This window comes from Saimiri boliviensis, chromosome 8 (assembly GCF_048565385.1).
Source record: "Saimiri boliviensis isolate mSaiBol1 chromosome 8, mSaiBol1.pri, whole genome shotgun sequence".
Taxonomy (NCBI): Eukaryota; Metazoa; Chordata; class Mammalia; order Primates; family Cebidae; genus Saimiri; species Saimiri boliviensis.
The window spans coordinates 96,058,424-96,082,677 of NC_133456.1; the positions used below are offsets into that span (position 1 = coordinate 96,058,424).

The 24,254-nt window shown below is 41.1% G+C and overlaps 1 protein-coding gene across 2 annotated transcripts in view; it reads right to left on the minus strand.

The window, feature by feature from the left end:
- The window catches only part of APBB1IP (amyloid beta precursor protein binding family B member 1 interacting protein), a 121,070-nt gene that overhangs the window by 55,290 nt on the left and 41,526 nt on the right, over nt 1–24,254 (minus strand). Inside the window, exons 3-6 of one of the 2 annotated variants that reach the window (XM_039478965.2) lie at nt 16,091–16,162; nt 13,007–13,094; nt 7,494–7,786; nt 5,256–5,333 (exon numbers count right to left, since the gene is read on the minus strand). In XM_039478965.2, coding sequence (XP_039334899.1) covers nt 5,256–5,333; nt 7,494–7,786; nt 13,007–13,094; nt 16,091–16,162 — 531 coding nt within the window. Of the gene's footprint in view, nt 1–5,255; nt 5,334–7,493; nt 7,787–13,006; nt 13,095–16,090; nt 20,480–24,254 lie in introns of those variants that run through there. The other variant, XM_074404905.1, reaches the window with a different exon arrangement.

The window sequence follows — 24,254 nt, forward strand, 5'->3', positions numbered from 1 at the left end:
TATTTACACTATATGGTATGGGGCAAAGTGATTCAAGAGTGAAAAAACTTAAATAATCCATTAAAGATTTTATAGCTTTTATAATTTTTTTTGCAAGCTGCTAAATGCAAAATTTAATTTATCTTAGCCTTTAATCAATCATTTACTGTTTTGTTTTTTGCTTCTATAATAAAATTACTAATGGAATTGTTCTCTGGTGTCACAGGGCTTTAATAAACAAATAAAAGTAATGCATGAGTCTGATTCTGTTTATAGTTCCAAAATCTTTATAGCACAAGCTGTGTACATCATTTGTAATTCAAAATGATGTCAACAGCCCACAGAATACTTGAGGGCAAAGCCTGACAGATAGATTTGATTTCCATCCTTTAAAAACATGTTGTAGATTACGCATGAGTACATTGCAGTTATTCTCAATGTATGAGTGTGTCTCAATTATTTTCTTAACGTTCTGCAAAACAGAACAAATATATTCAGTGTCTGAAATCAGAGCAAATATATAACTTGTCTCATAATTTTCTTTTCTTCCTCACTGATCAGAGTAGCTTCTGTTTTCCACCTTCTTTGTTGAATCAAGGCAGCTTGTGCTTTGTGTGTACCATCATAATTCATCTAAACCAAATCATGGCAACACGTTCTCACTTTCTGATGTATGGCAGGAAATAGCTGCCCTCTTCTCCTGCTTTTTTAATCTCCAGCTGAAGCAAATGGATGGAATCTGCTGGTTGCTGTCTTTTAATCTAAGAAACAATTTACTTCTCTTTTCATTTCCCCTTCTGAAAATATTTTATACATAATCCAGGGGTTTAAAATAGTCTAATTATGAAGTTTACTACTACCATTTTCTTTTGTCTTTTTATCTTGAGGGATAAAGTCAAAGACTCAGCACAGCTCATCCTCAGCCGCCGTCCATGTGTGATCACTTCAACACATGCTTATCCATGTGTGAGATTTTATGCTACAACCCTCCTCTCACACCTTGTTCCTACAATTCATTTACTACGAAGCAGCCAGTATAACCTATATTTATTTATTTCAGAGACAGGATTTTGCTCTGCCGCTCAGGCTGGAATACAGTGCTATAATCGTAGCTCACTGCAACCTTGAACTCCTGGGCTCAAGGGACTCTCCCACCTCAGCCTCCTGTAGCTGGGACTACATGTATGCACCACCAATGCCCAGCTAATCAAATACAATATTTTTTTTAAGATACAGGGTCTTGCTATGTTGCTCAGGCTGGTTTTGAACTCCTGGCCTCAAGCAATCCTCCTGCCTCGGCCTCCCAAAGTGCTGAGATTAGAGGTGTGAGCCTCTGTGCCTGGCCCATTATGACCTTTAAAAACCATATATTCGGGCTGGGTGCAGTGTCTCACGCCTGTAATCCCAGCACTTTGGGAGGCCAAGGCGGGGTGGATCACGAGGTCAAGAGATCGAGACCATCCTGGTCAACATAGTGAAACCCCATCTCTACTAAAAAAAAAAATACAAAAAATTAGCTGGGCATGGTGGCGTGTGCCTGTAATCCCAGCTACTCAGGAGGCCGAGGCAGGAGAATTGCCTGAACCCAGGAGGCGGAGGTTGCGGTGAGCCGAGATCGTGCCATTGCACCCCAGTCTGGGTAACAAGAGCGAAACTCCGTCTCAAAAAAAAAAAACAAAAACCAAAAAACAAAAAACATATATTCATCTCCTACTCCCCCGTTTAAAACCCTCAAATGGCTTCCCATTGCACTTATAATACAACCCAAACTTCTCCTTGGGCCTGTGAGATCCTGTGGCTCCTGGCTGCCTCTCTGTCCTCAATTCCTTCCTTTTCTCCCCACCTCCCCAAGTTCATTCTTGCTGGCACATCTTTCACTGCCCATTCCCTCTGCCTGGAATGCCCCCTGGCACCACGCCCATGTGCATCCAACTGCTTCTGACCAGAGGCCTTCCCTCCATGGCTGCCTGCTCAGAGAGGCCTCCTCAGCACCAAATCCATCTGGAAGAGTTGCCTGGGTACTCTCTATCACTTCTTCCTGGTTTATTTTCTTCAGAACTAGAATCTAACTAGACTCTTAACTCTCCACAAGCAGGGACCACACTTGACTTGTTCACCTCTGAGTGATCCTGGCACCTATTCTAAGAAATGGGGATGCATTGGTGGGAAAAAGAGATCGCTGGGAGAGATCCTGTGGGGGTGGGGAGGGGATACGGGCAATACATAGGTCAAATAAGTAAAGTAGGCCAGGCCAAGCGATCCTCACACCTCAGCCTCCCAAAGTGCTGGGATTACATGCCTATTTCACTTTTTCCTTAATTTACCAAATTAACTATTTTAACTATGATTACCTGCCTGTAATCTCAGCACTTAGGTAGGCTGAAGGGAGGCCAGGAGTTTGAGATCAGTCTGGGCAAAGGGCCAGACCCTTTCTCTATGAATAATTTAAAAAAAAATAAAGGGATATGGCAGTGCACACCTGTAGGCCAGCTATCTGGGAGGCTAGGTGGGAGGATCAGTTGAGCTCAGGAACTTGAGGCAGCAGCGAGCTATGACTGCACCACTGCACTGCAGCCTGGGTGACAGAGAAAGACCTTGTCACACATGCACACAAATAGGTGAAGTAAAGAGCACCTTGGATAGGTTAAGCACTGAGGGGAACACTAAAGTCGGGGAAGGATTGGGAGTATTGGGGATGTGTTTATGTGGTGTTAGATAGGAAAGGCCTCTGGGAAGGTGACAAAAGACTCAAAGGAGGCACACAGCGAACCTACTCAGAATCCAGGGAAGAGGCAGAGGACCTCCAAAGTGCCAAGGTCCCAAGGCAAGGGCAGGTCTGGAGTGCCTGAGGGGCAGCCAGGAGACCAGGCAGCTAGAATGGGATGAATGAAGGAACAAACGCTGGGAGATGAGGCCAGAGAGGTGACTGATAGCCACATCACACAGGGACTGGAGGCCACTGGGAGGAGTCATTCTGGCTTCATGAGTGAGATGGGCAGACATCAGAGACTTTTAAGCAGAGGAGGACAAGAAGAGAGACTGCAGCCCAAGAGAAGAGGCTGGACTTTGGCAGAAACATAATGACTCATCCACAGCTAAGGAAAGGATATGGGATGTATGGGTAGAGACGCACGCAGGAAGATTGGTGGATGTCTTGGTGGGAGTCTGCACACCTTTTATTTTGACTGCGTCCATTTTCCCTGGGAAATGGGCAGCAAAATCATTAGCTGAGGCCAGATGTGGTGGCTCATGCTTTGGAAGGCTCTGGTGGGAGGATCGCTTGATGCCAGGAGTTTGAGACCAACCTGGGCCACATAGTGAGACCCTCATTTCTTTTAAAAAATGGTTTTGTAGGTGAGAGAATGATTGAATCAGCTCACTGAGTGCCCAGGACTGAGCAGGAGGAAAGCTGGATTTAACCAAGGTTTGAGAAAAGGGCAAGGAAGCCGAGGATGTGGAATTCCAATGACGGACTGTGAAATTAATCACTTGCAGAAAACAGGGGAAAAGAATGGTAAGGAAATTTGGGCATGTTTGGAATGAGTGGAAGCAGACTAACCTGGGAAGACTCCCCTAGATGAACCTTGAAAGTCTGGCTCCAGGGATAGCCAAGGACAACTTACTGAATATCCATCCATCGGCAGATATTGAACGCCTTCATTCAGAGAACTGTGATAGGTGCCATGGGAATAGAAAGCGTAAAGCCCTCTGTGAAAAGGACAGTTCACCCAACTCTTGGCAAAAAAGTTCAGAATGAGTCTCAGAGATGTTATTTGCTTCGGGAGTTGAAATCAGATAAAAAGCCAGGCATGGTGGCTAACACCTCTAATCTCAGCACTTTGGGAGACTCAGGTGAGTGGCTTGCTTGAGCCCAGGAGTTCAAGACCAGCCTAGGCAACGTAGGGAAGCCTCATATCTACAAAAAATAAAAATAAATTAGCCAGATGTGGCGGTGCATACCTGTGGTCTCAGCTACTCAAGAGGCTAAGAGAGGAGGATTGCTTGACCCCAGGAGTTTAAGGCTGCAGTGAGCCATGATCATCCTGGGAGACAGAGGAAGACCCTGTCTTAAAACAAAACAAAACACGATGAAGACTATTTTATCTTTCCCTTATGTTACCAAATTAACCATTTTTTTAAAAAACTTTATTGTTTTATGAGATGGAGTCTCACTCTGCCACCCAGGCTGGTATGCAGTGGTGCCATCTTGGCTTGCTGCAACCTCTGCTTCCTGAGTTCAAATGATTCTCCTGCCTCAGCCTCCTGAGTAGCTGAGATTACAGGCACGTCCCACTATGCCCAGTTAATTTTTGTATTTTTAGTAGAGATAGGGTTTCACCCTGTTGGCCAGGCTGGTCTCGAACTCCTGACCTCAGATGATCCTCCCACCTCAGCCTCCCAAAGTGATGGGATTACAGGTCTGAGTCACTGCTCCCAACCTAACTATTATTAATACCTTATTATAATTAGGTATATTCTTCTAGTGTGGTTAAATACAGCTGTATCTGTTATAATATAATACATGTGTTCTTCAAAAACCTGTAATCTGTGGAAAAATGTATGATCAAGTTGCAGGCTTATTAGGAAAGTAGGGTTAAGGGCAGATTGCTCAAAACTATGCAATTTTGAAACCAGAGCATCAGCAAAAACAGCATTTGGTACCCCGGGAAATAACCTGGACGTCCAGGGCAGCACCAGGGCTGAAGGCGGCCCCAGGGCATAGGAAAAGTGCACACGAGCAACTGTGGAAAAGCGGAGGCCAGGCCAACGGAAGCTGAGCTCTGACCCAGCTAAGGCAGTCTCCAAAGGTGATGCCACCTGCTATCAACCAAGAACTTTGCAAAGTCCCAGAGAGGGCAGCTCAAAAGAAAGGAACCCTGGATGTGCAAACTTGTTCTAAAATTTCTTAAAACAGAGCTGAAAGGGCCCCTGCCTGTACAGCAGCCAAGCCAAAGGTCCTTTCCTTTCTTGTTGAAGGTATGATTCTATCCCCACCATTCCAGCTCCCAGGAAAATTCATGTATAAACCAGCCAAAAAAAAAAAAAAAATCGTATACAAGCCAAGGAATCTCTGTTTATACTAACACAAATGAGCTAGCCGATGTTATAGAAACAAAACTGTATGCTCTATCTTTGTCCTTGAAGGTTTTTTTTTTTTTTTTAAATCACAACTATTTGGAAAGTATCACTCAACATTTTCATTTGGTTTTTATCATTAAGCATAACCGCATGTCCTTAATTTAACTGCCCCCATGCAAAAGGGATTCATGATTCACCTTCTTAACCTTGGCCTCCTTCAGTTTTTCCAGCGCCAGCTTAATTTTATCAGCCTTAGCTTGGGCTTCCTTTTCTTCCTGGAAAAGGGCAAGATATTCAATACGGTCCATTAAGTAATACCAGTGAGTAATCACTTCTGTCACTAGTGTCTTAGTTACTTTATGTTAACAAAAGGTCCCAAATTGCACATGCTTGGCTTTCAAATTTATTAATGACTTTTAAAAGTTGCTATATATTTTTTCCATTTTTTTGTTTTTAAAATTTATGAGTACATCATAGGTGTCTGTATTCACGGAGTACATGAGATATCTTGATACAGCCATACAATGTGTAATAATTACCTCTGGATAAATGGGGTATCCATCACCTGAAATATTCCATTTTCAGAATTTAAATGACCATAACAAAATTCTTCAACTCAAAGATATAGAAGGCAGTCACCCTTTATAGCTTGGGAATGGTAACTTAAAAGATGAAAGGATGACTTTATAGTACTTCGTATATTTCGACCACAAAAATCTGCTTGGCTTACAGACTGGAATCCAACCTAAGGAATCTGTACATTGACATACCTCAAGGGATTTCAACACTCCCTGAAATTAAATGCTTACTTTTGGATCAGGATGTCTTTTTTGGAATTTCTAATTTTTAATTAGATTCTTAAAGGGCTTCTTAATGCCCTCAAAGTTAAAAAAGACTAAAATTTAAACTTAAATTAACCCCCAAAAAACACTCACAAATTTATATGAACAGGCAGAAAAGTGAGTGAAGTATTTTATGAGCCCAAGCTCTTTGATTTTTGCAAGTTAAGGCTCTCTTCTATTTATAATGATGAGGAAATAAGCTGTTCTGGCTACATTCTGATTACTTGAATATGGGCATGTATCTTTTTAGAGCAGTGGCTCTCAAATTGTTTTTTGAGCCACAAGCCCCTTTAAGAAAGCCCATAAAGCTTCACAAGCACATTCTACTTGTCATTTGTTTGCTTTCAGGGGAAGCACGGCCCCCTCGAAATCTTCATGGACCCCACATTAAGAGTCTGTTCTATATTGATCTCCATTTTCACGTAAGTTTTTTTTTTTTTTTTTTTTTTTTTTTCCCCCAAGATGGAATCTTGCTGTGTAGCCCAGGCTGGAGTGCAGTGTTGCAATCTCGACTCACTGCAACTTCTGCCCCGGGTTCAAGCAATTCTCCCTGCCTCAGCCTCCCGAGTAGCTGAAATTACAGGCGCCTGCCATCATGCCTGGCTAATTTTTGTATTTTTTAGTAGAGACAAGGTTTCATCATGTCGGCCAGGCTGGTCTTGAGCAGGTGATCTGCCCCCCTCGGCTTCCCAAAGTGCTGGGATTACAGGCATAAGCCACTGTGCCCAGCCAAATTTTTTTAATAATAAATACACAATAGAGCACTGTGTGTGATAGAGTACAGTATAATATTTGATTTATATTTAATATTTGTTCATTATAGAGGCATTGTATGACCTTTCAGGGTCCCTAGGGTCTCATTTGTGAGTACCAATCATTGTGACACAGTGCCACAAATGTGGAAGCCACAGGAAATTGAGCAGGATTTTCCTCTAAAATATTTGGCTTACTCTAAACAAACAAAAATCCTTAAAAGTGCTCTTTTTACTTTTATGAGAGGCATACTATGGGTAAATATGCCAAATAATGATAATTTAAGCTTTCCAGTTGCCTGTTTTTCAATATTCAGAAATTTATCAATATCGAGAACTCATTACCTGCCTGCCTTGTAACAACCTCCCTGACTACGACATTACAAGTGAGACTTGAATGTAATTATCCTACTAAACAGGGCTGCCAAGTTCAACAAAATTCAATTTCACTCTATTCAGAAAATGCATAATGAATGCCTTCTATTCTCTATGTACTGAGTTGGGAACAGGGACATGGAAATATATAATCAGTTCCACAGTTCAATATGATGTTAATAAAACATTTCCCCAAAAGACTGAGTTTTATCAAAGAGTGTTTGCATATAAATATAGTTTTTAAGCAAACTATAGTAAATCCTGAATATGGCCCTAATACATTCTTGATACACACCCATGTGGCTTGTTCAGGGTGGGTTCTAGCTTTGCAATGAGCATGCTCTGTATCCTCGTTTTTTAGTATCTCAGAGCTTTGGATGTACAAACTTAGGAATGTAACGATCACTGCAAAGAAGTTAGGTAGCAGAGATTCATGGCCCTGCCATCTCTGGTCCCACGCACTTACCTGAGAGACAGGGTCAGGAGGTGGCGGTGGCAATGGAAGATCTAACACAGGATCAGCTGGTGGAGGTGGTAAATCTTCCTTATATTGGCTGATACCAAGGGCAGCAACATTTGTTCCATAACCAAGAGGGGCTGCACCGCTGAAATTTGATGCCTGTAGAGATGCTGAATGGTGCTGGTTCTGGGAGGACTCTTTCTGTGCCTGGATTGTCCTCTGCTCAGCCTCACTTATGTCCGCTACCAGATCTGCCATGAGAGCATCTAAATCTTGGTCTTCCAGTGCATTTAAGGACTCTAGTGGGGAAAAGCACATTAATGGTAAAAACAACAATTTGCATCTGGAAAAACTAAAAGAAGATAATTTTTAAGAATAATATTTGAGTAGAAAGGAATCATTATTTTGATTGGTGATGATATAGTGAGAAGATTGAGAATACTTTAATTCAATGGCACAAGCATAGGAATTCCTAAAAGGATTGCTGCTGCACGTGTCGAGTGCTTAATGCGAGTGAGTTTCTAACACCAAGGAAAAAAGAATGGAGGAAATGTGTTCTCTACACTGGGGCACCTGACACACCAGCTATAAAGTCAAGTCCAAGCACACAGATAGATGCCTAAATAGGAAGTTCTTGCATTTTATACTGTAAGATCTAAGAGTTTTAGAAAATTAGGGGGCAGGGGAGCACTGGCAATAGATGGAAGAGGAGTTTTCCCTAAGCACTTGGAGGGCAAACAGAGTACTGCTGATATTTTGAAGAAATTGGGTTTCAACCATCTGGATTTTGATGTGCTTGTGACTTGTGGGGTAAAGATGGGGCTTCTATAGGCTCACCAGCTAACTATAGTAAACTTAGTACTCAGAGAAAGAGCACTTCTTGTTGTCGTTGTTGTTTTTGAGACAGAGTCTCACTCTATTTCCCAGGTTGTGCCATGGTGTGATCTTGGCTCACTTCAATCTCTGCCTCCCAGGCTTGAGCGATCCTCCCAACTCAGCCTCCCAAGTAGCTGGGACTACAGGTGCATGCCACCATGTCCAGCTAATTTTTGTACTTTGTGTGCAGACAGGGTTTTGTCATGTTGCCCAGACTGGTCTCAAACTCCTGGGCTCAAGCGATCTGCCTACCTCACTCTCACAAAGTGCTGGGATTACAGGTATGAGCCACCGTGCCCAGCTAAGAGCAATTAGCAATAAAGAGCAGAAAATAAAGCACCATCGGGGGCAAGGAATTACAAAAATTATGAGATTGAATGGTAGAAACGTTATGAAGATGGCAAGCTGGGAGTTAACTTTTAAAAGAAAGGAAAGACTTAAATTTTCAGAGTGAGAGGGAGAGAGGAGAGATCACCTTAGGATTTCTTCCATGTGTGAGATTACTATGGTAGAGCAGGTGTGTGATCTTGATTGATTAGATCGTGGGGTATACTGGGTGCTGCTGGTGAGTAGTCTTGATGGAGTACTTTGATGATCAGGCATACATTATAAGATGAATATAATGAATAAAGGATGGGCAGGAAGGCAGTGATCTATGAGGAGAATTCCAGCTGCTATAGATATGATGAACCAGACTGAGGAAATGGGAGCAGCTGGAATGAAGCCTACTCAGTAACAAATAAGCTTTATGAAAGGATATATTGTCAGACATCATCATAAATGCCACACAGCATATAACATTAATACTAATAGTGTGAGTGTACAGTACTTGGACTAAAATTTGGGTTTCCTAAATGTGTACAAAGAGTTTATTTTACTGTAAGCCATTTTTATATATAACTTTTTTTTTTTTTGAGACAGAGTCTATTTCTGTCACCCAGGCTGGAGCGTAGTCGTACAGATTCTGGCTCATTGCAACCTCCACCTCCCGGGTTCAAGTGATTCTCTTGCCTCAGCCTCCCGAGTAGCTGGGATTACAGGTGTGCACCACCACGCCCTGATAATTTTTGCAGTTTTAGTAGAAAAGGGGTTTTGCCTTGTTGGCCAGGCTGGTCTTGAACTCCTGGCCTCAAAAAACGATGGGCAGGAAGGAAGTGATCCTCTCACCTCAGCCTCCCGAAGGGCTGGGATTACAGGCAAGAGCTACCACGTTCAGCCTATATGTAACTTTTTTATAAAGTTAAGTTAAATTAATTAAAAAATTTTCAGAGAAAATATATATAGAACTAAAAAATCATATTTATAATTTTCTAATATAATCAATCACGTTGTGACATATAAACCTTTACATTTCCAAAGCAAATTTAGTAAATTAAACTATATTAGCTATTAATACATTTTTAATATATTAAAAAATTCTAAGTTCATCAATATAGATTAAATGTTTTAATACAGATTAAATTTATTAATATAGAATTGAATAATACAAAATTGGGGGATGAGACAGAAATAGATTTTATTCTGAAATTTGTCACTGACTCTCTGAATGACTTTGGGCAATTTTTTTTTTTTTTTTTTAAAGACAGGTTCTTTCTCTGTTGCCCAGACTGGAGTGCAGTGGTAGGATCATAGCTCACTGTAGCCTTGATCTCATAGGCTCAATAAATCCTCCTACCTCAGCCTCCCGAGTACCTGGGACTACAGGCACATACAAGCATTCCTGGCTAATTTTTTAATTTTTTTGTAGAGACAGGGGTCTCACTATGTTGCCCAGACTTGTCTTGAACTCCTGAGATCAAGTGATCCTCCTGCCTTAGCTTCCCACAGACATGATTACAGGCTTGCACCCAGGCTGGGCAAAATATTTTGAACTCATTTTAGCAGTGTTTTAAAGTGAAGATGAAACAAAACTATTCTTAATCTAATTCCATACAAATTTAATTTTCCATACATAGCAGTTTTTGTTTTGTCCTGTATCCAAATTAGGCCACATGTGTACATCTTGTTTCCTTAATGAGAAGAGTGTCTTATTACTGTAGTGTGACATCACTAAGTTCCTATCTTGTTGGGTATCTTTGCTCCTATCATTGTCAGTACTTTGACACCAGGCACTGAAGTAGTGCTTAGAAAGTGTTAGTTGAGATGACTACAAATAAATTGAAATATTGATTAAATTTTAATTTTAATTGAACTGATTTTAAAGCATGTGGCTGTTATGGTGCAATGAGGCTAAATTTGCATTGTTTATATGTGCAACTATATGTTATCTATTACTGTCATACTTTTACAAAAATGTATTGCTTTTTTTGTGTTTATTTTTTGAGATGGAGTCTTCCTCTGTCGCCCAAGCTGAAGTGCAGTGGTGAGATATTGGCTCACTGCACCCTCTGCCTTCTAGCTATTCTCGTGCCTTACCCTCCCCAGTAGTTGGGATGGCAGGTGCCAGCCACCATTCCCGGTTAATTTTTTTTTTTTTTTTGTATTTTTAGTAGACACAGGGTTTCATCATGTTGACCAGGCTGGTCTTGAACTCCTGACCTCAAGTGATCCATCAGCATTGGCCTCCCAAAGTGCTGGGATTACAGGCATGAGCCACCATGCTTGGCCTACTTTTTAAAAAAACTTTGTAAATGTTACCATCTTGATGAAAATGACTGGCAGGAATAATAAACTTATGTCAAAAATAAAAAGTGTAGGAAAAAGAGAAAATCAAAAGAGGTATATTATAATTTATTGAGCAACTGGCATCTAATGGTTTATTTAGAAACTACTGGAAATGATAGAAACAAAGAAATCCTGGTCAGGCGCCGTGGCTCACAACTGTAATCCCAGCACTTTGAGAGGACAAAACAGATGGATCACCTGAGATCAGGAGTTCGAGACCAGCCTAGTCAACACAGCAAAATCCCATCTCTACTAAAAATATAAATATTAGTTGGGTGTGGTGGCATGTGCCTGTATTCTCAGCTTCTTGGGAGGCTGAGGCCGGAGAATCGCTTGAACCTGGAAGGCAGAGGTTACAATGAACCAAGATCACACCACTGCACTCCAGCCTGGGTGACAATCTCAAAAAAAAAAAAAAATCCAGAGAAGGGCAGAAATAAAACTTGGCATCCTGGATTTCTGTAATTGAACTTCTCTCCTATTTTGCTTTTCTCATTTTTGGTAGGGATTGCAAGTCTTTAGGAAATCTTTTTCAAGAGTTGCAGGGAATTCTCACCAATTTGTAAGTGATTACTTCTTATTATAATATGAATAGCATGTGGCCTAAAGATGTCTCCACTAAATAGACACAGAGTTTTTGTTTTGTTTTATTTTGTTTGAGATAGAATCTCACTTTGTTGGCCAGGATGGAGTGGAGTGGCATAAACACATCTCACTGCAGTCTTGAGCTCCTGGGCTCAAGCAATCTTCTTGCCTCAGCTTCCCAAGTAGCTGGGACCACAGACACATGCCACCATGCTTGGTTAATTTTTTTTTTTTTTGGTAGAGACAGGGCCTTGCCAAGTTGTCCTGGCTGGTTTTCAAACTCCTGAGCTCAAGCTGTGCTAGCCTAGCTTGTGCTAGCCTAACTGATGCCATCTTAGCTGTGAGCCTGACAAGCCCCATCTTAGCTTCTCCGTCCCTGCCACAGCCCCCTCAGGTGCATTACTGAGTTACGCTGTACTCAAAAAGCCCTGAACCGCTGAGGTTTGGGTCACGCTGTTCTCAGTCCTGTAACCATTGTAATTACATATAATCACAAGGTAGGCTTGGTGAGCCTACCTGCTATTGTGAATACCCTTCCCCCCTTGGTGATTGATAGTATGGAAAATCCCCCCTGCTACCCGCTTTGGTAACCGACAATCCTGGGAGCCTCCTGCCTCCTGGTTACCACCTACCTCCTACTAACTTGCTTGTTCTGCTTCTGTAAAATTCCACTTTGCCACCCCCCCCTTCTCTAAGCAAGGTATAAAAAGCAATCAAGCCCCTTCTTCGGGGCCGAGAGAATTCTGAGCATTAAAGGACTTTTGATTAAATCTCAGAGCCTGGCACTTTCCTTACAATGCGCTCGGTTACAACAAAGCAATCCTCCTGCCTTGGCCTCCCAAAGTGCTGAGATCACAAGCGTGAACTGCCATGCATGGCTGAGAGTTTTGGAAATCAGATAAAGTGACAAGTTCAGAAAAAGCGAAAAAATGTCAAGTAGACTAAATTACATGTAAGGATATATTATATATAAATTAAAATATATTTTAAATAAAATATGGTTTGAAGAGTCTATTCATATTTATTAATCATTATGAAAAAATTCATTTCTATCTCTGAAAGGACATTTCCTTATTAATATTTTTATATACTACTCCTTGTTACTCTATGGGCTTAGTAATAAGAAGAAACTCCTTTTACTTCAAAAAACAAGATCATTTTGAGACTCTTCACAAATGCAGAATGGTGATCCTTTTCATTACAGGCAAAAATATCTTCTAGACTCTCTCAATTCAATCCAGACACAGTAAAATCCAGTCTGAAATCCATGAGTTTAACAATGAATATCATGATGTTTAGGTTCCTTTAATTTAGTTTTCAAATTATAGTTTCATACTAATTTGAATCATCATTATGATTTCAAATTACTTAAGAAAAGAAATTGTTATGCTTACCGTTTAAATCTTTAAACCCCACACTGTAGTTAAATTCAGCGCTGGGTGGTTTAGGGTCAGGAGGAGGGAGAGTGTCAACTCCTAAACTCTGAAAAAAGACCCCCTCAAAGTTATTCACGATGCAAACATTTCTGTAGCACATTTCAATCAGCAAGTCAAAAACCATTTATTATTTACACATTTTCTCTTTTAGTATGTTCTCTGAAAACCATATTGTTTCTTGAAAATGTTTTATGTAGTTTTTTCCCCTATAGAAAATTACAGCTTAAAAAAATATTCTAGAAAGAAGGTCTTGAAACAGAACACGGCAATTGAGAGCAATGAGAATGAGGTAGTTGAGTTAATTTTTATAAGGAACAAATACTTTCTTGTAATGGTGAACACACGCACGCACACACACACACACTATATATATATATATATATATATATAATTCTGTAAGGACCTAAGTAATGACATCAAAGAAATATCCAGTTACTTGAAGGAGAAAAGCTGTTTGAGGATGCAGTCTGTCACAGCAAAATATTTCCTTAGCCTATAATCTTGAGAACCTACCTGTTTGGCAGGGCTATTTAGCCAAGCAAACCTATGACTGACTACAACCACTTGGGCAAAACAAAGAAAAAGCAAAAACCAAAAGGGCTTTGCATGAAGGCAGGTATGAGAGTCTCAAAGGGGCCTCTTTCTGATTCTTTTTATTTTTTTAAATAAAAATGAGAGGGGCAGGGGTCTTACTATGCTACCCAGGCTGGTCTTGAACTCCTGGGCTCAGGTGAGCCTCCTGTTTCAGCCTCCCAGAATGCCGGGATTATAGGAGCAAGCCATCATGCCCAGTCTCTTTCCTGTTCTTGATTTACAGTAACTATACTTAAATATGGTCTTGCAAAAATGCCAGACTCTGACCCATCAGAACACTTCCCCCACTGGCTGAATGGGCAAAGAGAGACCACACACATTCACTTAAACTCTCCCTCGCCATGGAAGGAGAAAACACAGTCTTCATCTTAGAAATGTGGTTGACATTGGCTCACGCCTGTAATCCCAGCACTTTGGGAGGCCAAGTGGGGAGGATCACAAGATCAAGAAATTGAGACCATCCTGGCCAACATGCTGAAATGCCATCTCTACCAAAAATTAGCTGGGTATGGTGGTGTGCACCTGTAATTCCAGCTACTCAGGAGGCTGAGGCAGGAGAATCGCTTGAACTTGGGAGGCAGAGAATGCAGTGAGCCATAATAGTGCTACTGCACTGCAGTCTGGTGACAGAGCGAGATTCCATTTCCAAAAAGAAAGAAAAGGAAGGAAGGAAGGAAGGAAGGAAGGAAGGAAGGAAGGAAGGAAGGAGAAATGTGGTTGCCATCCTAACATCTTTTAATCAACACCCTTTTCTCTAAGCCTACTGTCTTATGTCTTATCCCTTCTTTCATAGAATCTAAACCTTTCTAAATCTTACTGGGAATATAAAGTAGATGCTAACTAGAAATGGTTTATTTTTAATTTTAATTTCAATTTTTTTGAGAAGGAGTCTCACTCTGTCACCCAGACTGTAGTGCAAAGGCACAGTCTTGGCTCACTGCAACCTCTGCCTCCTGGGTTCAGGTGATTCTCCTGCCTCAGCCTCCAGAGTAGCTGGGATTACAAGTGCTTGCCACCATGCCCGGCTAATTTTTGTATTTTTAGTAGAGATGGGGTTTCTTCAATTGTCCATGCTGGTCTCGAACTCCTGACCTTGTGATCTGCCCACCTTGGCCTCCCAAAGTGTTGGGATTACAGGCATGAGCCACCGCACCTGGCCTAGAATTGGTTTATTTTTTCCTAAAATAAATAGTCTTTCAAAACACAGACTATTCATTTATTTTTTTAGAAAGCTTTTGAAGACCCCTAGCTTATTTAAGAATATTGGCTTCTTCTTCTTCTGAATAAAATATCAATATTTTATTCAGAAAAGTGATGAGCTGATTATCCTGTCAATCAAAGATGCCTTTATGAGCACACTATAAGACACTCTAAAGCTCACCTGACTGTAACCTGGCTGAGGGGCCCCTGGGTTAGCAGCTGCCAGGCCATAGTGGCACTGACGGTGGGGATTGGTAGCCTCTGAGTCAATCTGATCTTGATGCTAGGAGCTTTTTTCTCAGTCTATGGCTGAGTGGCTTTCACGTTCCTTTGAGGGTCCTAAGTTCTTACAGGCTAATCATGAGACTGCCATAACTCCCACTTAGTTCTTTAAAATGTAGCATTTCCTCAAGAGTTGGTAAAAGTCTTTACTAAAGATAATATCCAGCCTGGGCAACATAGCGAGGTCTCATCTCTACAAAGAAAATTAGCCAGGTGTAGTGGCATGCACCTGCTACTTCAGAGGCCGAGGCCAGAGGATCACTTGAGCCCAAGAGGTTGAGACTGCAGTGAACTGTGATTGTGCCACTGCATTTTAAAAAAACCACAAAGATACTATTTTCCTAGTGAGTCTTTTTTTTTTGAGGAGGAGTTTCGCTCTTGTTACCCAGGCTGGAGTGCAATGGCACGATCTCGGCTCACCGCAACCTCCGCCTCCTGGGTTCAGGCAATTCTCCTGCCTCAGCCTCCTGAGTAGCTGGGATTACAGGCACACACCACCATGCCCAGCTAATTTTTTGTATTTTTAGTAGAGACGGGGTTTCACCATGTTGACCAGGATGGTCTCGATCTCTTGACCTTGTGATCCACCCGCCTCGGCCTCCCAAAGTGCTGGGATTACAGGCTTGAGCCACCGCGCCCGGCCCAAGTGAATCTTTATAAAGGTAACCACAGGGAAATGGCTTAGGCTGGTTGTAGGGGGGTAAGCTTGGGGGTAAATTTCTCTATAGGTAAATGTTTGGACACTATGAGCTTGATGTATCTCTGACTAATGTATTAAATTAACTGAACTCAAAAAAGTATAGTCTGGAACAAGCTTTATATTTTTTAACCATCATTGTTACATCAGAAATATATAATGTTGCCAATCTTCAGGGTTTTAAAGGAGACAGCTCCCTTGTCATATTATCATCAAATTCTGCAACTCTATTTTTTTTTCTAATTTGCCAGTTAAAAAGGAAAGTTTACCTGGGTCAGAAGATCCATCTCTCCCAGCAAAGTGCTGAACATTTGGTCTATGTCTTCACTTGACTCACCCATCTGAAAAAGGAAGAAACCGAAATAATTAGCAGTCTCATAAAAGCCTGATCCTGGGATACTCTTTGCATCCCTCTTTTTCCCCCAAGAGCCCATCCATGGGTAGATAAGTTGGGAGAGAAATACATTGAGAAGAAGGCTCGTGTTAGCCTGAAATTCCACGCCTGACTTCTATCCAATCTGCTTGGTCCAAGACTGTGCCAAACCTTGAGAATTGCTTCAGAGCCACAATCTGATTTTTCCAGACTAAACTAGTCTTCTTGGAATCAAAGAAACAGGCTGGGTGTGGTCGCTCACGCCTGTAACCCCAGCACTTTGTGAGGCTGAGAAGGCAGATCACTTGAGGCCAAGAGTTTGAGAACAGCCTGGCCAATATGGTGAAACCCCGTCTCTACTAAAATACAGAAATTAGCTGGGTGGGGTGGCATGAACCTGTAATCCCAGCTACTTGGGAGGCTGAGGCAGTAGAATTGCTTGAACCTGGGAAGTGGAGGTTGCAGTGAGCCAAGATTGCACCACTGCACTTCAGCCTGGCAACAGAGTGAGACTCTGTCTCAAAACAAAACAAAACAACACAACAACAACCTTACATGAAAACGATGTCAGGAGTGATTAAGTGTATTTACCCAATAATTCCTTGCTTTCAAAAGATATCTCTAAAATAACAGATTTTAGTACATTTATTTAATAGTGCTGGTTTACAAACACTTCGAGCTAAAATGGCCACCCTATCAAGTGAAAAGAAATAGAAAGAAAACGTTTTTTACCTTTTAACCTTTCTTTGCCTAAACCAAATGAAGCAATTGCCAAAGAAGAGGAAAAGTTTGTGACAAAATAGGGTGGGACACACTGTGAGGCACAACTGGCTGCTCTGTTTCCTGACATCTTTGGCAAGGCTGAACTGGGAAGTTAGAAGAGATTACTAGACCTTTGGCCACTAACTAGCAGTATGTAACCTGGCAAAGGTAATCAACTGTTTCACCTGTAACACGAGGAATTTTCCGCAGACCATTTCTAAGGGCATTTCTTTTCTTTTTTTTCTCTTGAGACCGAGTCTTGCTCTGTCATCCAGGCTGGAGTGCAGTGGTGTGATCTCGGCTCACTGTAACCTCCGCCTCCCAGGTTGAAGCAATTCTCTTGCCTCAGCTATCTGAGGAGCTGGGATGATACGCACCTGCCACCACACCTGGCTAAGTTTTAGTATAGATGGGGTTTCATCATGTTGGCTAGGCTGGTGTTGAACTTCTGACCTCAGGTAACCCACCCAACCGTGGGCTCCCAAAGTGCTGGGATTATAGGCGTGATCCACCACACCCGCCTCTAAGAACATTTCAAAATGTTCTAAAACACTGTAAGATGAATGCCAATTATAGCTCAAACTAAGAAGTCTGGTGGGTGTAGAGAATCAGTATGTATTATTCAAGCCAAATCACAATATTTACTTGAGGATGTGCAAGCATGTATTTGTGTCTTATTCTTTTTATATGGAAATTTAAAATATGCACAAAAGCAGAGAGAATAATGATTTTCCTGTATACACTGTCCAGCTTTAATAATTTTCAACTGATCTTTTTCTATTTATATCTTCCTACACTAGATAATTTAAAGCAAATATTATTTTTCCACAACTATTTCAGAATGAAGTGCTAAAAGATAAAGATAAAGATACTTTCTTCTTCTTTTTTTTTTAGATGGAGTCTTGCTCTTGTTGCCAGGCTGGAGTGCAGTGGTTCGATCCTTGCTCACTGCAACCTCCGCCACCTGGGTTCAAGCAACTCTCGTGCCTCAGCCTCCTGAGTAGCTGGAATTACAGGCCTGCCCCACCACACCTGGCTAATTTTTGTATTTTTAGTAGGGACAGAGTTTCACCATGTTGGCCAGGTTGGTCTGAAACTCCTGACCTCAGGTGATCCACCTGCTTCAGCCTCTCAAAATTCTGGGATTACAGGCATGAGCCACTGCACCTGGCTGATATACTTTTCTAAATCATAACCGTAATACTATTATCTCTTCACGTGTATGTATTTAAAATAAACTGTTTGGCTGAAATAGGCCAAGTCGAGGCAAATTTATCTTTCCTTGAAAAAATTATCTTGAAAACTTATAGTTTACCCTTTAAGTGACTTTAATACTTTAGTAGTCACACATTTTTATTTTTAATAGCTCTAGCTAGTCTGGTGTCTTAGTCTCCATATTAAATATGTCCATGAAACAAACTCTGTCATACTAACTTTGCTTTCTTAAAAATGACTCAAATGATTTTCTTTTCTTCTTTTTCTTCTTTTTTTCTTTTTTGAGACAGAGCCTCACTCTGTCACCCAGGCTGCAGTACAATGGCATGATCTTCCCGGGTTCCAGCAATTCTCCTGCCTCAGCCTCCTGAGTAACTGGGATTACAGGAACCCACCAACACGCCTGACTAATTTTTGTATTTTTAGTAGACATGAGGTTTCATGATGTTGGCCAGGCTGGTCTTGAACTCCTGATCTCAAGTGATCTGCCTGCCTGGGCCTCCCAAAGTGCTGGGATTACAGGCATGAGCCACCGCGTCCAACCAAATGAATTTTAAAATATCACAATTCTTAAAAGTGAAGTGATGTCAATGATGATGATGATAACAGTAATACTTATCTGGCACTAACTCTGTTGCAAGAGCAGTTCCATAAGCCAGTGTTGATATTAGCAACATTTAGCACCCAGGATAGCATTGACGCTGAGCAATCAGAACAGATGAGGCTGTAAATTCATTTTGGGTGAATCATAGATATCCTCAAAATATGCACCCTGCAAAGCTAGCACTTGATCTTCCCAAATTATCTTCAACAATTATCTTGGGTTTATCGCTTAGGAAATCTGACATAATGAAATCTTCTTGCTTAATTTTCCATCATATATTTCCCCTTCTCCCTATTTTAAGAAGAAAAAGTCATTTTTTCCCTCCTACGTGACCTTACCACCCTCACCGACCAGAGGGCATTTTCCATCTGAATGTTCTGCTCCCGGCGATGATTCTTCTTTTGCCCTCCTTCTTGTCTCTCCCTCTTGGGAAACACAAAAGCTACCCTGAGCTACAGGTCCCTGAGCATATTCTACAGTCATTTCAAGGTTGAAGTTTTGCATGTTTTATTTTGGAGGACAGATGCTTGAATTGCTATGAGACGTGGTTTTTTTTTTTTTTTTTTTTTTTTGAGATGGAGTCTCACTCTGTCCCCAGGCTGGAGTGCAGTGGCCCGATCTTGGTTCACTGCAACCTCCGACTCCCTGGTTCAAGTGATTCTCCTGCCTCAGACTCCTGAGTAGCTGGGATTATACATATGCGATACCACGCCCAGCTAATTTTTGTATTTTTAGTAGAGATGGGGTTTCACCGTATTGGCCAGGATGATCTCGATCTCCTGACCTTGTGATCCACCCACCTCGACCTCCCGAAGTGCTGGGATTACAGGCTGAGCCACCGCGCCTGGCCGAGGTGTGCTAATTTTCTTTACTGCTCTATCTGGTGTCCAGTGGAGGAGGTGTCTTGCAGGAGAACCGGAAGTTGTAAAACCATGTTGGCCAGGAGGTGTCAGAAGGGGACAAGAAGGGGTCTTCAGTTAAGAGACGTCTAGATTCCACGGAACAAGAGCATTTCTTAGTAGCAGACACATCCCAAAGAATCAGGTGTACATATACATGGGACAGGGAGATGTGTGTTTGAATCCAAGGAAGCCACTCAGTGAATGCTGAGGGTCGGACCACACAAAGCAGGCAGGTGAGCACCCAGGTATAGAAGCAGCAGGTGAGAAAAATACCGAAGGTCCAGGTCTATGAGTGCAGGGAAAGTCAGAGAGGAATCAAACACAGCATCAGTGAAGGGTGATGGAAGATACTTGTCTTATTTTGTGTGTATTGTTGGGCTTAAAGTGTTTATGGCAGCTAGAAGAAAGGAAGACAGCTGCAGGTGGGCCCCGCCCTGGTTCAGGAGGGAAGTCAGCATGAAGAATCATACCCGTGGGGTTTTATCCCCACATAGTTAGTTGCTTACAAAGTATCTGAATCATATTCTTCTTTCTTTAAATTTCCTACAAGGCTGTGCACAGTGACTCACACCTGTGATCCTAGCACTTTGGGAGGCGGAGGGGAGAGGACTGCTTGAGACCAGGAGTTTGAAACCATCTGGGCAACATACCGAGACTTCTCTACAAAAAGTCAGCCAAGTGGGTACATGTGCCTATAGTCCCAGCTACTTGGGAGGCTAAGATGGGATGATGGTTTGAACCCAGAAGGTTGAGGCTACGTGAGCTATGATGTTGTCACCAAAGTCCAGCCTGGGTGACACACTGAGACTCTGTCAAAAAAAAAAAAAAAAAAAAAAAAAAAAAACCTACAAAATGGCAGAAAGTATTTAAACAGACATTATCTCCATGGTTTCACAACCTGTCTCCCAAAACAACTAATGTGATATTAAAAATCTTATGGTGTTTTTAGTTATTTTAATAAAGGGAAATTGGCAGAATAAACAATAAAGTTTCAGAACTGCTCATGTGAATTTCTATTTGATTATAATGTGAGAAAGTAAAGGAATCCTTCAGATGAATTATTATTAACAGAAAAAGTTAAGAGTAATTATTGGTGTTAACACATTGTAGATTTTTTAAATGAGAGTAATCCATTTCATAAGAATAAATATGGATTTATTTGCCGACCTCAAAACTGCCAACCAGCATTACAATAAACTTACAGGAACCAAAGATAATTTGAGTAAGAAGAATCTTGCCGTTGATTCATTCTCCTGAACTTTAAATTTGGAAAAGCACTAAAATAAAGTATTGAAATGTGATATCAGTGAGTCAGAAAAACCCACTGAGGCCAAAGGCCTTCGTTTCTCAAGCTGCACACACCACGGCTGTATAACAGGTTAATGACGTGCCACAGTGAATCATCCACCTAAGATGGAAATAACTCAAAATAGCAGCACCTTCTCGTGACCTCTCCCTGCATTCATCTGCTGAAAATCTTTCCCTCTGCCCTTTCCCCTGCTCTTTCATTTCTTTCCCTAGAGTCTCTTATTGAATTATTAAATGGAGTCAACATCAAAATTGTGCTGAAACATACAGTCAAAAGTAAACTTGCTAGTGAATGGATCGCAATTGCACCCATGGTGAACATAAGAAGACATCTGACTTAAGGGCGATTTGTAACAAAAATTATTAATCTATCAATTCAGTCATACTACATAATTGCCCTCTCTGCAAGAAAACCTTATTTTTGGAATGGACAGACGAGAGTTATACACATGTATATACCATATGCATGTGTAAGAAAATAGGGCGTGAGCCACCGTAAGTGTAAGAAAATAGGGCTGTGCCTATATGTACGTGTGGTATTTTCCAAAGGTCAAAATAAAGACTAAAAGAGAAGGAGAGAGAAAAGAAAACACTCAGCCGTGAAGCTAAAAGTGTTATTCGTGTTAGCAGCCTGAAAAAGCCAGGGAGGAGTTGCCATAGTAAAGCAATGCATTGCAAACAAGCCATGTTCACATTGTGACTGGGTGGAGTTAGAATCTTTTTGTGAGTATGTCATTTCTGAGTTCATTTTGTCTTGGGAGGAACGACAAGTTGCTGATGAAAAACAAATTGGAATACTACAAAATCAGCTAGATTTTGTTGTTATTATTGGATAGGTGAGGGGTGAGGTGATTGAAGCCTCTTGTCCAGGCTAAAACTTTGCCTTAGATTCCCGGAACAATAAGGAAATTTTCCCTAATGCTTAATATTTCTAGACTTCAGCTGTTATCCTTAAACAGTTTCTCTTTTCCACCTGGATAAACTTCAAAAATATGCCTTTTCAACACTTATCCCAAGTACTGTGATGCATACGTTTAACAGGACATATGTTTATATCAACGGCAGAGTTAATCTCACACATTTAACTCAGTTTGCAAGAAGTTTGGGATGCCATGGAGATCGGCAATTCCAGTCATAATTTTGGACCTAGATCAGAGCGGCCCTTATTGCATCGGTCAGGGCAGCTTGCCCAAAAACAGCCAACTCAACATCCCCCAGGCGTTTCCCTCTAAGCAGCTCCAACTCATTACTCCCCACAATGAATTCTGTTCCCACGAGCCTTAACTTGGTAAAAGGTCATTAGTCACTCATCAGTCTGACTTAGAACCCTTAGTATAATCCTTTACACCTCTCACTTTTCCATGCAGTCGGTCAGAGAATCTGTTGGCTTTTTCTGTAGAAGGCTCCTATTTGCCTTCATTCTCTCTGTCAAGGCACAGTTGACACCTCACCAGCTCACCCAGCCTCCAGCCTCCCAGACTCCCCAACAGTACTCACCACCTCCACTGCTGCAAATTGAAAATACAAACGTGAATGTGTCACTCGCCTGTTTAAAAACGTTCCCTGGCTGCTTCTGATGACGCGGAGAGCATTCAGGTACTCAGCATGTCTTTCAAAGTGCTTCCTAATCTGCCCCATCTGGGGCAAATTGTCATTTGGGGCCTTTAATTTTTTAATTTTTTTTTTTTTTTACAATATTTTATTTTATTTTTAGTAGACACAGGGTCTCATGTTGCCCAACCAGGTCTCAAACTCCTGCGCTCAAGTGATCCTCACACCTCACCCTCCCAAAATGCTGGGATTACAGTCACGAGCTGCCATACCTGGCCTCAGGACCCTTGATGTTTTCTGAACAGGCTTTTTAGAACTCTTTTTGTCTTTGTATATACTATTCCCTTTAAATAACACCCTCCTCTGTCCATATTTCCTTCATAAAATCCTACTGATCATTCAAAATCCAGCTTTCATGGCGATACTTCAATGGTATCTTTACTCCCAGCAGAGAGATTTGCTATCCATTGCACTTGGTAAACACGTCAGTAAATCCTGGCCTTAACAACCACCTTGATATGGTACTTAATCTCCCTGATCAGTTTGTAAAACAAGGAGAACAATAATGTCTAATTCACGGACTTGTGACATTTAAACAAAATAGCCAACAATACTTGGCATAAACTTGCAATCGGCATTTGCCACATGGAATCACACACTTTTTGTTATCCTGTTAGAATCTCTTAGAAGCCTGGGAGTTGTTGTTAAGTAAGAATCAGATCTTGTCGATGTTTGTGTTCAGAAATGCTTTGTTGGAAACCCAAAGAGATTAAGTAACTTCCCAGACTAACGAGAAGAACTGGGCTAGAGTCCAGATCTCAAGCTGCATAGAAAGTTCCCTCTCACTTGACTGGCTACACTTTCTACACGGCTCCTGGTGTGACCCACTCGGAAATGTCACATTCCAGGGCCAGACAGTCCTCAGAGGCTGTCAAATAACATGTTTTTGGGAACTATCAGAGCAATTAAACAGTCTGTTGCTAAGCTGCTGCTATAGGTACAGGTTTGGGGAACCCTATTCACTATAACACTATTTCTCTTTTTCCACTGCTCTTTCCAAGTGAGTAAATATTGATACTTACACAGATACGTTTTGTTGGTAAACAAGGTTTCACTGGGGCTCACATCTATTTAGGCCTGAATCAGTTTTCAAACCAAAAATGCTAGTTGCTTTGAGAAGAATTCTGGTAACTACCATGCAACTTGAGTGACAGTATCAATGACTTTTCTTCTTCGCTAATTCAATCTAAAGCCAGTTAACATTTCCAGTAATAGGTTAATCATTGTGTAGTAAATAAATACAAGTTATGTTTTCTATCTTCATTATTTCTTTATTTACATCATATAACTAATTTTGTGTGTTTATTTTAAATTTCCTAATCAATAAGAACCAAAGTGAACACATAAACACATTTAAATACTCCTTTGTTATAACAATATGTGATAATTTTGTGCTAGAAACTGAATTTTGAGCTGAATGGTATTAAATTAAGGGGTTACTTGATGCACTTAAAAATGAAAAGATTTACTCATAAAAGTGTATCATTTTATATATTAAATATGTAATAACAAAATTGTTTATAATAAGAATTTTTAAATAAAACAGAAAACAAATGAAAAGATACACTATTTTTCACATAAGTTCAAAACAAGCCTGGGCGAGGTGGTTCACTCCTTAATCCCAGCTACTCAGGAGGCTGAGGCACAAGAATAACTTG